Source organism: Ochlerotatus camptorhynchus, unplaced genomic scaffold, assembly GCF_037179485.1.
Source record: "Ochlerotatus camptorhynchus isolate MF236.1 unplaced genomic scaffold, CSIRO-AGI_Acam_v1.1 ptg000260l, whole genome shotgun sequence".
Lineage (NCBI taxonomy): Eukaryota > Metazoa > Arthropoda > Insecta > Diptera > Culicidae > Ochlerotatus > Ochlerotatus camptorhynchus.
The window spans coordinates 65,064-82,888 of NW_027040750.1; the positions used below are offsets into that span (position 1 = coordinate 65,064).

Consider the following 17,825-nt stretch of genomic DNA (forward strand, 5'->3'; position numbering starts at 1 on the left):
GTCATCAAGCCATCGGAGCAGCTGATCAACGAGAAGACGGAGCATAGAAGGTTGATGAAGATCATCCAACGGGCAGACGGCGAGAGCTGCTTGCACTGCAACGCTACGGTTGAAACATTGCAGCACAGCTCAGCGCCTGCCCCCGCGTGGCGCACGCATGGGCTTCCATACAGCAGAGGACTACGACGATACTCGGCGGCTGGCAAAGGCTGTCCATCGAGGATCTGCTTCGACCAGAACTTCTGAACATAGGGCTAAGAAAACGAAACGAAATTTTGAAAATCTTTGTATCGACTATGTTAATTCTGTTGACGATAGAATAGATGTTAGTGCCCTAAATTTTTACATCGATTGTGAACAATAATACGTGTAAATTAATGTTTTAACACAGAAATAAACAATACTTTTACAAAAAAAAAGAAAAAAAAACATACCGCAACAATAGGGCTGTTTCTTCTATATGATTATCCTTCTACCACTCCGATCGAGCTGTGTTGCAGAGAGAGTTTGTCATGGTAGTCGAAGCAAACGTTTTGTCTGTATCGTTGGTTGCTTTAAGTGTTTGGATTCACTGTGCCAGACACATAATTCTCACTTGCACATATAATCTCTATATGTGATCACACATACTGTTTATATTACATATAATCTTTATGTGTTTTGTTCCGTGATATCTAGTTATGTGTGGTCAAATGAATATTATACTTAATATTTTATAGAAATTTTCTATTTCTACTAGTGCAGTAATTATATTCCTTCTTCTTTTACAGCCAAAATACTGCCAACTTTTTAAAGCTAGTCGTAATGGTATTGAACGACTGGAAATTAGCGACAGCGATAGCGACAAGAATACAAGAATTGTGACACTGGAAAACTGTGTCAAAATCGTCCTTGATCAACCCCCAACAAATATTATCAATATTGTCACAAAAACTGGACAGATACAATTACAATCCATCAATGAAGCAACTGCAAAACAGTGGAAAATTGCATTACAATCGGTTGCATTTAAAGAAAATCAATCTACAAGTTGTGTCCTATCTCAGAATGCTATTATCGAAGAAGACAACGATCTATATTGCTCGTCATACAGTGAAGGAATTTTCACCGTAACGCTTATTCCAACGGATGCATCTGTGAAATGTGGGTTAGAACCCAAAATGTATACGCTTATGTTATCCGGAACGGAAATTCAACTGAAGTGCTACGAAGACGAATATAACATAATTGCCAAGTGGCCGTATAGATTTATAAGGAAATATGGATATCGTGATGGAAAATTCACATTTGAAGCTGGACGGAAATGTGATACTGGTGAGGGAACATTTAAATTGGACAACGCTAATCCACAGGAAATTTTTCGATGTATGTCGACAAAAATGAAATCGATGAAGAAGAATATCAATAATGATAGCTTCAACATTAGCGCTAACAGCATGTCGAATACATTTAGTTCAGTCTTTTCATCATTAGAACCAGGATCGAGAAGTCCCTTACCACCGACGCCTCAAGGATCATTCATCGATGGAAACAGTCAGAATCCATTCCGGTCTATTCTCCTTTCATCCGAAGTAGGTAATTCTCCAGGAGTTAATAAGAATTGCATTCCCAATAAACCTCCACGCAAGATCGTACCATCCGTATTAAGCCATCAAATATCCAACAAAACAACTACATCAGATCAACGAAGCCATTCTACAAATTCAAACGTATCATCAGTATTCATAAAAAGTCATCATGATTCTCCTGGAACACCAGAGGTTGTAAATTGCAAACACCCTGTGCCATTACCTTATAACCGTGATTATGAATGTGTGGAAGACATTACTGAAGCTTGGAAAAAGCTTGGCATTGACGATGTAAGTCATACGGAAAATATGCCTACAGAAGACGACGAACTATCTGGGTTCGTTCGAGAAAGATCGCAATCATCACGAGAACTGAAATCAAAATACCGGCATGAAAGTAGTACAGTTGGAGAGGATTTAATTGTCACAAATACAATTGACGACAATTACGATACTTTAGACTTTTTCCGTACAACTCATAAGGTAAGTTTAGGTTACACAACTGTTGTGCCAATAACCAATAACAATAAACAGTCGGCGACTCTTATGCATCAGAGCTCTAGTTCATTGGACGATTATGAAATAATTGGAGATCCTAATGCAAGATTAACAAATTGTCGCAACTATGGCAGCACGTTACTCGAAAGTTTCGACAATAATGTCAATCAAATAACAATGGTACCTCCGGATACATCAGCCTGTAGAAAAGCGGATGACAGCTATCTTGGCTACGGAATGATACGAAAACCAAGCCTGCAAAGCCAGAACTCGTCTTCAGGTGTTTGTTCCACATCGACTCACCTTTTCAAACACGATGAACCGGATGAAATTCATCGGCTGGATTACGCAACGGTTAGCTCACCTAAAAGAGTTTAGATATTACTTTTGTGAATCTGAAAAAGAAAAACGTTGATAATAACAATTATTTTCTATCGCAACAATCTATATTGATCATGCCGAAATCCTCATTATATTTTTCCCATGCTTGTACTGCGTATTACTTTTATGTAATGATAACGATTAATAAATAAGAGGAACTATAAGTGTGACGACGGAGTAAAAATGAAAACATGTTACAGCTTGTACGTATCGGAATAGAGTGCCAGCTCTGTATGTTCGCGCCCGTTGCGAACGTTTTCTGAAAAATCGCTATTGTTTTCTCGAGTCCTTCATGTTTTTGTTGCCATGACCGTTTGACCCCAGATGCCCAAAATATGGGTGAAATTACTGTGTTTCCCTGTCCTTCTGCAATGTTTGTAGCACCACTACTACTAACCCCGAGTCAACCGCGGGTAAACGGTTTACAAATCTCGCGACACTTTTCAAATAGACCAATGTAACAAATGTAAACAAATCGAGTTGAGCGATTTCAAACTATTGCTCTTCTGTCATTGTATGTGATACAAAAACATCCATCCAAATTTATTTTCATTTATTTAAGATAATCATTGATCAAAAATTGTCCAATGTACAGTTTGAAATGATGGATATATGATTGTTACTTCGGTCATTCGGACTGCCTAACATGATTGGTGCTCATTTTCCAAAGGCGGGGCCAATCTAAAGTTAGGTACTATACTCTGAAATCTGTTAAAGGGAATCTAGTATCATGTAGACAAAACGTCCAATGTAACACTGTTTGATTATGTCACTGAGAAAAATCGTCCAATGTAATATGTCCGATGTACAACTCGACTTGTCAAAACGTCCTATGTGGTTTTTTTCTATGTTGTAGCATGAAATTCAAAGTAAAATTGTGATTTTACCGTTTCTTCTGAATTTTCAACGTTATTATACACTGACTACATTGAAAATAGTAGTGCAAAATGTATTGTTTTTAAACAGTTAAAATAATAATCTGTCGAACTTCAACTTCGATTTTCTCAAAATGGTGGATATGTTACATTGGTCTATTTGAAAAGTGACGCGAGAAATCCCTTCTTTGATTTGTCTTCTCATCGCACGCACTGTACGAGCATGACGGTGCATATTTTTTTGTATCATCGTCATCAGCGTTGCCAGTTAGAATATAAAATCTAGAAACATCTAGAATGCTGGAAAATCCCCTCCCCATGGACATGGAGGTTGACGGTACTGAAGCAAAGGGTTCTGTTTAATTTCTTTATATTTGCAACGATGATGATTTCCTATAGGGGGGATGGGGGCATGAAGACCATATGGGGCGAGATGGGCCACCGTTCGTTTAAGCATATTTCTAGATAGAGATGGAATTAGGGCGAAACAGCTTTTGTAAACAATGACTTCTCTCGATGATTTCTTGAAAGCCATGGCTCTCCCTGGCAAATAGACATCATCATCGAGTAGGGTAAGACTTCCCCTACTCGATGGATATGTTGCTTTATGTAGGCGTGCCTTGAATTCCTAGAAATCATCGAGAGAAGTCATTGTTTACAAAGGCTGTTACGCCCTAATTCCAGCTCTATCTAGATTTATTTAATTTATTTATTTGTCGTCAATCAGTGTAGACCGTTTTACAATAGTTCTGTTGCCTTACATGCTATTTTAATTCAAACATTTTATTTGAAATTGTCAATAAATGTAAATTACATATACAACTATCTAAGAAATAAAAATTGTTTTAAACTTAACGAGATGAAAGCATAGCAGTTAGTGTATGTATGTACTGTATCTTTAGACATCGTTAGATCTATACGCTCACAATAATTATTATAAACTCTCATCATTCTATTGATTGGTCCATTTTTATCATAATTCGTTCTGTGAGGTGACAGTTGAAATACATTTCGAGTTCTTAATATGCGTGATGGTACGTAACAATTTAAGCTTGCTAATATTTTTCTGAATATACCGCGTTGTGAGATAATATCATTAACAAAGGAAATCATGGAAATTTCTCTTCGTTTCTTAAGTGTTTCAATGTTTATCAACATGTAACGTGACTCATGAGAAGGAAGGGGAAAAGAGGTCCAGCCTAGTTTCCTAAGAGCAAATAACAAAAACTGTTTTTGAACTGATTCTATACCATTTATATAAGTTTCATGATATGGAGCCCAAACCACACTGCAATATTCGAGAATTGATCTCACGTAAGCTATATAAAGTGTTTTGATGGTATATGGATCTTTAAAATGATAACTAAATCTTTTTTTTTTGAATCCCAACATATTATTTGCTTTGTGAATTTGTGGTGTTCACATGATCTACAAATGTCAACTTCGAGTCAAGAATGACTCGTAAGTCCCTAATTTTATCGCACCTTACAACTAGCTGGTTTCCTAGAGTACATGTAAAATCTAGAGTAGTGTGTTTTCTGGAATAAGATATAATATTGCATTTTTTAACATTAATGTCCAGCACCAATTGTAGAAAACATCAATTTCATTTTGAAAATGTAGCTAATCAGAATTGTTAAAGATTTCCATGTACAGTTTCATATCGTCAGCATATATGAGCACATTTAAACGATTTAACACAAACTTTACGTCATCCACAAATAAAATAAATAATAAAGGACCTAAATGAGATCCCTGTGGATCTCCTGGCGAAGATATTTTTCCTTTAAAGCGGACCATCTGTGTTCTTTCTGTCAAGTATGATCCAATCCATTAAAAAAGTGTACTTATCATACCTAAACGTTTTAATTTAAAAAGAAGTAAGGGAATGTCTACTCTGTCAAAGGCCTTACTAAAATCAGTGTATAAGGTTTCAACAGAAAAGTTTACAAATTCCAAAAGATTAGTAGACGTTGACCGACCTTCAAAAAAACCATGTTGATTATTTGAAATGCGATGCTTAACCTGGTTAAATATTTTTTGTTAACAATTGCTTCAAACATTTTAGGAATGCATGACATAATTGCAATACCTCTATAGTTTTTAATGTCTGACCGTTTGCCAGATATAAATATTAGGACTAAAAATGATATCTTTCAAATTTTTGGAAAATCATCTGTTATGAGAGATAAATTGTAGAGCCAAAACAATGGTTTAACAACACTAGTTGCTAATTTTTTCAATAAAAATGGAGGTATTTCATCAGGACCAGGTCTTTGCCGGCATCGAGACTTTCAAGAGTCATAAAAATTACTTGAACAGTGATTATTAACTGATACGTCATTTTCCCCTTCATGTAGGTAAGAAAAATAGTTCAAATCGAGAGCATTACTGGATTTCTTATATATGTTTTGGAAAAAGCGAGCAAATCCCAACAAACAATTTGAGTTGATCAACAGCTGAACAAGCTATTTTTTAGCTGAAGAAGCTTGTTTTTGCCTGAATAAGCTCTTATTCAACATTCAATGTTTGTTGGGATTGGTTACAAATATCCTCACTATCAGTGCTATCAAACTCTTCAAACTGCATGCGTGATGGGAATGTACATGACTTCATTTTTTCGTTCGCGAAGTTAAAGAACGTTTAGGATCAGATTTTATATTGTTCTCTAATCTTGAATTGTAATTCGCATATGCTGACCATATTTCTGCCTCAAGATATCTGCAAATAACAACGTGTTTGCTTTTGCGACTAGTGTGCTTTTTGCTTCCTGTTTATAATATTTATGATTTCTTGTGTATACCACACAGGATATTTGGTGCTGTTCACTGTTCTCTTAGTCTTTTAGGAACGAATACTTAAATAATATTGTATAAGTTAGTATAAAATATGTTAACAGCCTGTCCATATTATTTTCATCTTTTAAAAGGTTTTGCCAATTTATGTTATTCAGTCTGCTGTGAAATTCAGGAACAATTGCATTTTTAAAATCATAAACTAATTCAAAATCAATAACGCTTAGGCGTGACCTATGCGAGTATGTGAACACTGAGTATTCAATAGCCGTATGAAATTTTTCATTCTTCCATAATGGAACAGCTGCTTCTACAATACAAAAATCTTCTGTACAATTAGTAAACATAAAATCCAAATATGAATTGAGCTGGTTACGAACATGGTTAATTTGATGAAGTCCTAAGTGGCTGATTTTATCAAAAATGAATTGCAAAGTATCGTTTTCACCTACAATTGGTAACAGCAGAGAATCATTATCACTATCCTGAATAAAATTAACAGTATTCTGGTTAAAATCTCCATAAATATGAATTTTGGTTCTTGGATCTTCTCTTTGAATTTTCAGTTCTGCAATAGTGAAAAACTTTTCTTAAGCTGGTTTTTTGGAAAAGTGTGGATGAAAGTAGACAGAAGCGAAAAGATGTTCTTCACCATTTATTAAAATTTTAATCCACACATCTTCAAATTCTTTATGTTTTTCACTAACAAAGCAGCTTGAAATGTAGCATTCACAGCAATAAGTACACCACCACCTGATTTTTTACCTGATAATGATAAATCGCGGTCACATCGAAACACACTGAATTTACTACCAAAGACCTCTTCGCTATTAATACTTTCAGACCAAATAGTTTCTGTTCCAATTATATCATATGTGCAGCCGCTTATTTTATTTTGAATTTCATTTATTTTATTCGCACTACGCATACGGTTAAAATTATGGCAATAGACTGTAGTTTTTATTTAAAAAAGAGCTACTTGATAAACTAGCGACATGGTCACTTACGTCGTGCTGGTCAGGGGGTGAAGTTGCTGCATACTGCCCGACATCCCTCAAGTTATGTGAGATGCCATGATCCTCGGGCTCAGCTGTGTTGTCATATTCTACCTCAGATGAGTGCGTCAGTTACGCCGAAAACACGCATGTCTACATGTGCATGGCTGACACGATGTAGAGGAAGAATTCCCCGGAGCCATACCATGTGAATTCGGAAGACCGCTTACTGGGTACGGGTTTATAGTTTCCCCTTTTTCAAACTGCACCGTAGGTTGATAATTAACCGGCGGTCTGTTGAAGACATTTTTTGCTGCTGAAAGAAGCTCTCGATCAGGTGGAAGAAAACGGGGGTTGCCATGATTTCTGATGTGGAACTGATAGGAACTGTTGTTTTTGCTATTGCTGTTAATGCTGTCCTGGTCGTTATGTCGATTTATGCTCCGATGGCCGAAAATATTGCTGTGATTGGTACTGTAACCGTTGTCGGAATTCATGTTTCGATGATAACGAGGATTTAAACTGTTGCTGTGTATGCGTTAGAATAATTTCGTGCTGTCTTTTATTTCTTTGCCTTCTAGCTTTTTCAGCATGTTTTTGTTGATTTAACCGTCGTAATTTGCGCGCGTCGTAATCTGACCAGTCTGCCTTCCAGACCCTCATCGTACCCAAAAGACGACACCCTGAGTCATCAACGTTTTGCTCATTGTTTAACTTTCTGGTGCCTAGAAGGCGCCATCCGTCGGTGTTGTTTATTTCATCTTCCAAACTGGTGTATGGATCGGATGGCTCGGGCGAAGGCGCGGGTTTCTGCGACGTCATTATATGAGCTGACAATGACTTTAGCTCATCAAGAATATTTAGCTCTAGAATCGGGTTAGTAGTCATTGTTGACGTAGCGGCTGCATCAATTGCCAGCTGATTGAGCTGACATATTTCTGCGTTGATATTACGCAGATCACCGGTCAACTCACACGTCACAGATTCCAACGACTTTGAAACTCTGTCATTGGTTGCCTGTATTGCAGAGTCGAATACAGACGTGACGTGGTTTTTGATGGTAACTACACTGCCAGCTAAACTGCTATTTTTGTTTATTGCAGCCGAGATTGCAGCTAGCTCTTTTTTTATGCTGGTTAGCAGAACCTCGAGCCCTTCAAAAGCTTCATTGACTATACTGGGTTTACTCTGATGCAGTGTGAATTGATGAATTACCTGCGTGTTGGCATGCAGTTGCTCTGTGAGGTTTTTCTGTTGCTCCGACAGCCGGTGGAAGTCCAAATTTGCTTCAACATACTTTTGGCAAGCCTCGCAACATGGTAGTATGTATGAAATGACCGGTTTCCTCTCCTTTTTTCGCATTGAACCCCGCGTCTGTGACTGCACAGTAACACCGATGCAAGCAGCATGGAACACACGTGGACATCCCGCACAAGTCCATATTATCGAATTGGCAGAGGCGTCGAAGGCTCAAATTTCATAGCTCATGACGTTAGCAAAAATTGCACTTGGTCAATACAGTAAAACAAAAACAATATTAATTTATTTTATTTATCGCGCGCGGGGCGGGAGCTTATGAAAAACCCGTCCGAATTGGTTGACGACTCGTCAAGAACCCTATAATACCTATTAATTCAATCTATTTTTTTTTACAAACTTGTTGCAAATGCTTCTAATATGCAGCTCCATGAAAACCGTATCAAAATTCAATTACATGTCTAACATAATAATGGAAATGTAACATTAGCTCAAAATCTCTAGAATATTATAAAATATGCAGTCAAGAAAACAAGCATTGCATTCACTATATTACATTTTACTGATCCGCTGGTTCTATAGCGAGCAAAACACGTAACTGTTGCTAAGAGAACTTACGTTTCTATTTCACATGATTCCTGAATGTTATTTTCTAGTGAAAACCTGTCCAAACGTTAACTTTTACTAGGGTGCTCATATTGCACCGTATGGTGGTTGATCGGAGCAAAAACTTTTTTTTTTCAAACATAATAATTTATTGAGTATCATATTTTATCCATATTTTGAACATTGTAAATATATTATCAAACATATTCTAAAGCATAAGCATGATCACAGCTATCATACATTTATGAATGTTTTTCATGTGTTATGATGTGTTTGCCCCTATCTACCCTAGTGACACATATCACCTTCTTAATGCTTCAGTATATCTCAAACGATTAATTCTTGGTTGTTAATAGAACTTCCTTGATGAAATCGGCTGCTTCATGCAGACTGAGCAATTCTGATTATAGTATCAAATTTGTTCTGTATACAGAGGAACTGGGAGGGCTTATTAGAAACTTCTCATCAATAAAATAATGATCTTCAAGTAAGTTTTCCATATCATTTTATTAAAATTTCATTTTATTTTAGCATATTATTTTTGTTACGATACAAAAGATTTAATATTAATTGCTCGTTTTTGCGTAAAATAATCAATAATACCTTTGAAAGTTTTTAGGATCTGATAGATTTCCCAGTTTGGTTAGAAGTTTTAATAGAAAGATAGGCAGAAAAAGTAAGTGTACGATGAAGAATCGTTGCATGCACCCTGCTTCCACTCACTTGCTATAGATGAGTGATTTGCGGAGTTTTGAATTCGTTAGATGTTGTAATCGAGGTTGTAATGGAGATTTGTGTTGTTGGATGCGGGAGGAGATTGGAGGGCGGGTGTTCGACGTATAGAGCCTGTCAATTTCGCTTTCAGAATGTCGCAGTCAGCGGTTGCTCGCGATTCGTAGAATCGTTGATTGTGGCTGCAAGTGGATTTGACGGGTTTTGTGTGTCAGCCGCTTGCCTTTTGGCCTCTTCTTGTGTCTGGCATGTGCAGAGTATCATTATAGCGTCTAATGGTATACAGATTTCTGGTTGCGTGAAATACATTTGTGAGAATATCTTTTTGAGATTTTAGTAGTCGCGTTTTGTTTATAGTTTATATTTTTTCTTTCATGTAATTAATGTAAATAATAGTTATTCAATAATAGATAATTCATCGATATATTCAATAATAAATTTACGAATGACTATAATTTGGATACCTGATAATTGGACATAATCACTAGCAAGAATAGGTTGCGGAGTGTTCGCCTTCGAAAATATCGAAAGACATTAAATTGGAGGCGGATTCTGGTATGGAATTATATAGTATGTTAGATATGTTATGGTATGAACTTTTTGTTTGGTTTTTTTATTTATTATTTTTTTTTAGTTAACTATTCTTGAACGCAGTTAAAACTAGGAGATGAGGAAGAAATATAATCATTTGGTGCAAACACACAACACACACACACACACACACACACACACACACACACACACACACACACACACACACACACACACACACACACACACACGCGCGCACAACATACACAAGGAGGTCAAGGTACTAGCGACGCTCATCAAATCCGGCATAGCTGTGGCAGATAGGGAACTGTAAGAATGGAGAAGAAAAGCCGAAGCGGCCGAAAAGGCTCTGCTTGAGGCCAAGGAGAATGCAATGCTGGCTGAAGCGCAGGAGACGCCGAAGGGACCAACGAATCCACGTGCGGAGAAAAGAGATAGGGAAACGCCAGGAGACGAAGAGCACCCCAAAAAACACAAGGACGACGAATACGGGGACAATGAGCAAGATGTAGAAGACAGTGACTGGCGTAAAGTCAAAAACCAGAAGGAGAAGAGAAAAAAACTGAAGGAAGAGGAACAAAGGAAGAAGGAACAGAAGAAGAAGGAGGAGAAGGAAAAGAAGAATGAAGAGAAAGAGAAGAATAAGAAGACGGAAGAGAGGAAAAAGGAAGTCAAGAAGAAGAAAAACCCCAGGCATCGTAGGGAGAGAACCTTAATACGGGTACCATACTCTAACGATATCATAGATGGTACGACTATCCCACATAAAGTTGGGATGATATCCCGAATTGGTGGTTAGGCGCTTCTTATGGTTATTGTTTATGCGGGAAAAAGGCGACGCTCTGGTTATCGAGGCGAAAGACAGCACTACATACGCAGCACTCCTCCGGAAAGTGAGAGAGGATCCGGAGTTGAAGCAACTAGGTGAGAACGTGGTGAAAACCAGGCGCACCCAGAAAGGCGAGATGCTCTTCGAGCTGAAGAAGGACCCGTCGGTGAGGAGTTCAGCCTTCAAGGAACTCGTCGAAAAATCTCTTGGTGAGGACGCGAACGTGAACGGATCACGACGGGTGTGCCACAAGGCTCCATCCTTGGCCCAATGCTCTTGAACGCGATGTACAACGGCGTGCTAACGCTGAAGCTGCTCAAAGGAGTCGAGATCGTAGGATTTGCGGTCGACGTCGTGTTGGTGGTAGTAGGCGAGACTGTAACCAGTTGGTTACAATCCGTGGATTTTCGTTTGTATGAGTTGTTGTTGTTTGGAAAATTCACGTTTTGTTAAACCTAAAACAGTAGACACACACAAGAGCGAGAGGGTTTGTGCCGCTGCAAACAACAACGTAACGTTACTGAAGGGAGGAATATCTTGGCTTTATAACAACAATGGATACGCAAATTGGATGATAAATACCGAGCCATCTTAGATTTGGAAGATTAGGTAAAAGTAATCAGGCGTCCGTGTAGACCGGTATCGTGAAGTGTAGTGCATATTTAATACACCCCCCCCCCCCTTGTGGGGTTTGGGCTGGAAAGTGCCTACCTCCGTTCAGGACCTCTTGTGCTTTTGCACATTTTGCACACCTCGTACCGCAAATAAAACGGTTTTACACGGCTCGGCTCGGAAGTCAAGATGGCTTCCGAGCCTAATAGTAAATGATCCTCGATCGTCCGTCAGGGACGATTCCCTCAGACCAGTGGCCTTAATTGTCAAGGAGGGTCCCGTCTCGGCTCGACCAAGGTGGCCATACCACGGTCAGCCGATGCCGTCAGCGACGGAAGACGCCTGCCAGCCAAACGAGCCAGCAACGTCTGCTGAGCGGTATGTGGCTGATGAACGCCACCAGATCCGCCATTCTCCCAAAGCGGCAACTACCCTGTCTGCAGCCCGCGCCGCAAGTTTCCGGCCACACGGTAGTGCAGGAGCAGCCGTGTGGGCCAACGCCAGCGTCGCGACGCCGAAGGAGAATCTGCTGCAACAGTGAGTACCGTACCGTTCATAAACTCTCCCATACACGCCACATTTATGTGAAAACCCACACCCACACGCCACAGAAAAGGGCAAATAAATATTTTAGAAAATGTGAAGATTCCTGTGTTTCATACTTTGTCCGCGGAGCCCCTCCGAATACCCAGTAACATGCCGGCCCTACGACACAGTTCAGGGGTCTCATGCTACTGAGCTAGTTACCCGGGAGTGTCTGGTCATGCCATAGTCACAAGACGTTGGAAGAGGTGGAAATGCTGGCAACCGAGGCGATCGACACGGTTTCCAACTCGATGCAAGGAGCGAAGCTCCAGATAGCCCACCACAAAACGGAAGTGCTATCACGGAGACCAAATTCGTTAAGTTAAGATAACAATCCTAATAGTTACTTTCATATGGAAAAATATTGTTGTTTGAAAGAAACCTATAGTTATTCCAACATTAATTTGACCGTCAACTCAATCATATCTACCTAATAGATTCAACTGTTCATCTTATACTCAATTCAACTGTAATTTGATCAATTATAACAACCGTCAAATGTAATTTATATAATTTGGTTTCAAGTGATCATCATAAATCCACATACTTTTAACTTGTGATGCGTAGAGCAGGCCATAAGATAGCTGGCTCTCACGCAGATGAACACGGTTCAAATCTAAGTTGAATGTCACACTTTTTTATGATTTTGCAGTTGTGTTTTTGAGATCGATAAAGAAGCAAAACAAACTTTATTTAATATGTCGATAATGAAGAGCAGTTCGTTTAATGAACATTGTAAAATTTTGCTTTTCTAACAATAGTTTTCTTGAATCAACTAACGCATAGTTGTATTTTGAAGTTTGGCGTTTGTTCATCTACTGAAAAATATAGTTGAGCCAACCGAGGAGCCAACATTGGACTATAGTTGTTGCCCTCTATGTATAGTCAAATCAACTATAGTTTCGGGTTATCTCTAAAAGAATTGAACAATATAGTTATTTTGACCGGAAAAATAATTGCGTCTGCTATAATTTGTTCTCCGTGATTGGTCAGTAACTGTAAAGCTGTTCAGTGAGCAGAAATTACCGTCGGGGAGAACGCCATAGCATCAAAGCGCGTGCTGAAGTATCTTGGAGTGATACTCGATGACCGACTAAGCTTCAATAGCCACGTCGACTACGCATGTGAGAAGACGACGAAGGCCATCAAAGCGATAGCTAGAATCATGCCGAACAACTCTGGACCAAGCAGCAGCAAGAGGCGTCTTCTGGCTAGTGTATCGTCGTCGATACTGAGGTATGGAGGTCCAGCCTGTTATGCAGCGCTGAAAACGAAGAAGAACCAAAAAAAAATTGAACAGTACGTTCCGCTTCATGGCCATGCGAGTCGTGAGTGCGTACAGAACAATTTCGACGGAAGCAGTATGCGTTATCGCCGGTATGATACCCATCGTCATCACCTTGCCGGAGGACACCCAATGCTATATGCGAAGAGATACCAGAGACAACAAGAGTGGGACGCAGTGGAGAACGGTAGATGGACACACAGGTTAATACCGATTCTATTCGTGATGTCGGTGGTGATTGCACGAGGTGGCTGGTTGAAGGTAAATTCCCGTGAAGATTGGGATGAAGTTATTGAGGAGCTGAATCTACCGAAACGGTGTGTGAATAATGAGATTGCAGTCAAGCAAATTTATATTCGGTATCTGGATAAATATGAGAGGGTTAACTTGCACGGGGAGGAAAAAGATCCCACGGAGGAAGAGGACGATGAGAAGCGGCACAATAGGAGGTGGTCGGCAAGGATGCTGCATGCAGTTCCAGCATCTTACAATCATGCCCAACATACAGTGCCGGAGGCAATACGGGGATCGTTGAATTTGTCCTGCGATTTGTACAAGCCAACTGAATACGATAAGCTGATTTTGTCTCTGTTGTCCACGCTGCCCAATGAGCAGGATTTTGCTATTAATGTTTGCACACTGATGTCGAATGAGAGCAAGCATACCTTGAAGGTGGACAATTGTCCGAAGATGATCGACGTATTACTAGCTCATGGTGGAGTTTTCAACCATTACTCGCTTCGTGACATGTTTGATGAGTATTATGGCAATATAAGAAAAAATTCTTTGCATCGTTTCTGGAGGGATTCGTTGTTTGAAAAACCACAGGTTTTGGAGCTGTCGTATCAGGATTACTTTTAAAAGGTTGAAAGAGATCCAACAGAGCTGATTAAGAGTATTTACAGTCCAGATCTTAATAAAAGCATCGATGCTGAGTGCGGAATGCTCAATATGCCGACCTTGAGGTCTTTCCTCAGCCTTGGACCCGGCCTGGGTACGAATGACTATATCGGTCAGAGGGTTTTGCAGATCGCTTCCATATTCAGGAATCTCAGCTTTAATGAGGAAAACACACCAGCCCTGGGTTGCAACAGACAATTTCTAAGATTCCTGATAATGTGCACAAATAGTCGTTGGGGAAATTTGTGCCATATGGGATTGGATATGCTAGGAAATGTGGCAAACGAAATCGAAATCAATGATCCTCAAATGGATGAAGTGACCAGATGTCTAGTGTCGACACTGTCGGAAGGATTGGAAGGGGCCGATCGTGGTGTTATAATTAGTTGCCTGGAAGTGCTGAGTAAAATCGCACAAAAAGAAAGCAACGAAGATAATCTTAGCCTATGTTTGAATCAGTCGGTTTACAATCAAATAAGTCTTTTTCTTTCGCTGAATGATATCATGCTGCTGATCTACACTTTGGAGTGCATTTACTCGCTAACATCGATTGGTGAAAAACCGTGCAACGCCATGATGCACGTGACGGGTATCATTGACAGCCTGGTATCGCTCGTAACAGTCGAGGCCCAAAGCTACGGCCCAGACGCATGCATTCTGATGAGAGTCGTTGAAACCATTCCTGGAAACATGGCAGGCTACTATCCAGGTAATCACTTTCAAAATGCTGGTCCGATTCTCCATCCTCAAGCACCTATCATGGCCCAACTAACAGTGCATAACAAAGAACAACCTTCAATTCCGGTGCCGAGCATTCCAACCATTCCGGAGATTCCGAAGATTCCTCTTCCCACTAAATCTGCATCGTCCCCACCTATTTCGCAACCTAACCCAACAACCATGCCAGCTCCCACATCTACAATCCTGTCCAATATCCAGGTCACCAGCGTAACTCGTCCACCCGGTGCTCAATCTCCGCAAAAACCGATCAACATAATTAGCCGCAACGCCCCAGAAATCCCTCCCGGCAACTTTAGCTTCAGCTCAATCCATTTCCTCCTCATTAGCGCCAGCACCATCCCCGACAGCTGGTCCAATCACAGTTGCAGCAAAACATGCACAGCAGCAGGAGAATGAACAGTTTGCATACGCTTGGCTGAAAGCTACCTTCGAAACGACCCCATCGCTGGCGAACAAAATCGAACAAGCCGAAGTGTATAAGCTCTATTTGTCGGCTAATGGGAAGATCGGCCGGAAGGCCGTTGTTCCTCAGATTCACTTTCCACGATGCATGCGAACTGTCTTCGGTGGAACTGTTGGGCCTACGCTCATCAAAACGGAACGCAACGGAATCGAGGGTAACAACTACTTCTACGAAGGTATCAAGCTACGACCGAAACCGGCACCCGGAGCAGCTGCTTCCTCCCAGAAGGTATTGTCAACGAGTTCACCTGTAGAGAACACACACAATAACACCACCAACAACAATAATAGCAATACAAACATTAGTACAGACAATCACGGTGAAAACAAATCGATAAGCTCGGGTCAGAACACAGCTGTTGATGGCAAACCAATCATGATGACAAAATCAACTCCAACATCCCTAGCCAAACAACATCAACAGCCGCTAGCTAAACCGCATTCCGTTATGTTCCACTGTTCCACTCAGTCCGCTGCAACAGCAGCAACCACCTGATAAAACGCTCGTGCAACCCAAACTAGCCGGTGGAGGACCAGGGATGGTATCGGGCAAGGGCGCTGGTACGAGCGGGCCACTCTATACGACACAAGTGGCCGGCAAGAGTGCGGCCACAAATCCTGCGAATGTTAGTCAACAGGCATCCCATAGCCAACCTGGCCAAATCCTACATCAGGTGATGAATCCGAACTCTGCGAGCGATCCGAAAAGCAACGTTATAGTGGTTAACCAAACCACCATTTCGCCGCAACCGCTAGGCACGGTAGCTCAACCTCCTCAGCCGCCCCAACAGGCTACCGGTACCACCACCATTATGAACCAGTCTGGGACGATTTCGTCCACTACGACCAACCCGTCGGCGTTGATCAAGAGCCTATTGGCGAACAAGGTAACAACGGTGACGAGTAGCGAATCCGCTGCTACCAGCACCTCCAGCGGCATCGTCGTTTCGTCTACCTCTACTGCTACCAGTAGTTTTTCGTCTACTAGCACTAGCAACACTAGTATCAATCTTTCTACTCCTGCAACTAGCCAATGTTTGATTGCATCGAATGTTAACGTGCATCAGGTAACAATTACAACACGTAGATTTAACAGTTCAATGAAACAAATAATATAAACGTGTGTGTGATTTTGTGTGAGTGCGCCAATAATCCCCTCTGTGAAATAATCGCTAACAAATATTAACTGTCCGTGTTTGTAATAACCCTCAACTGAATATTTATATTTTAATTTTTATATGTGGGAAGCACCTTTTTTGGAGCTCATTATTTTCTTATACCGGAACAATTAAAATGCCAAAAAGTGAAAAATTCGGCTCGATGGCGTTTAGTCTAATGACCCATCACCTAATGAAACATTTCGCCGAAGACACCAAGCCAAAAATGCTTCGTTTCGGAGTAATTAATTTTTCCCAACTGGGTTGCATTCCTGGCCTACTGTGCAATGTGAACATGAATGGTCAAAATGCATAAGATTTGATTATCGCATGATGTTGTTTGTTTTGGGTGACTTAATATCGAACGCAAGATTGTGCTTTCGAGCATACCAGTGCATGGAATGTTTGTTTTTTTGTGTGGCTTTACTATAGACTCTCAGCAAATATAGTATATTAACAATATGATCCACTCTTTCGCTTAGCTGGCGAACCAAATTTTTACCGATGAAATCACCTCTGTGGCCAAAAAGGCTACCAATGTATTTTTTTATCGTCACGAGGGGTAAACCAAATGAAAATTTGTTTAATATTTCAAATGAATGTATTTCAGCATATTATTTTATTTGATGACAACAGTGACATGTCTGACAATTTTTAAAGTAATATACACAATGTAATTTATGAAAATAATGTGACTCTTACTTTTGTAATAAGTGCTATACTCGCACCCCTCGATTGTAATTGAATGATTGTTGCTGACCTTTTTCAACGCTAGATGGTGCGTGCAGCAATATTTTGCGGGTCGCCATTGCAATATTTGGAAAAGGCATTAATCGAGCATATTGTTAATGTGATATATTTGCTCGCAGCCTTCGGCTATTTAAAGAGGCGTCGTAAAGAGTATCAAGTTCCATAAATCAAAATGTCCGGTATACTTGCGTTATTTATCATCAGGTTACTATACTACCATAATCGTAATCGAAATTACATGAAAA

At 40.1% G+C, this 17,825-nt stretch overlaps 1 protein-coding gene and 1 pseudogene across 1 annotated transcript in view; both read left to right on the forward strand.

Annotated features, from left to right (window-relative positions):
* Window positions 1-2,501, forward strand: part of Dok (docking protein homolog) — a 31,292-nt gene extending 28,791 nt beyond the window's left edge. Inside the window, exon 2 of the mRNA XM_065226758.1 lies at window positions 771-2,501. Within this exon, the coding sequence (XP_065082830.1) occupies window positions 771-2,444 (1,674 nt within the window). The 3' untranslated portion in view covers window positions 2,445-2,501. The remainder of the gene's footprint in view (window positions 1-770) is intronic.
* An 11,294-nt stretch (window positions 2,502-13,795) lies between these two features.
* Window positions 13,796-17,434, forward strand: LOC135705166 (uncharacterized; annotated as a pseudogene).
* Window positions 17,435-17,825: the final 391 nt, after the last annotated feature.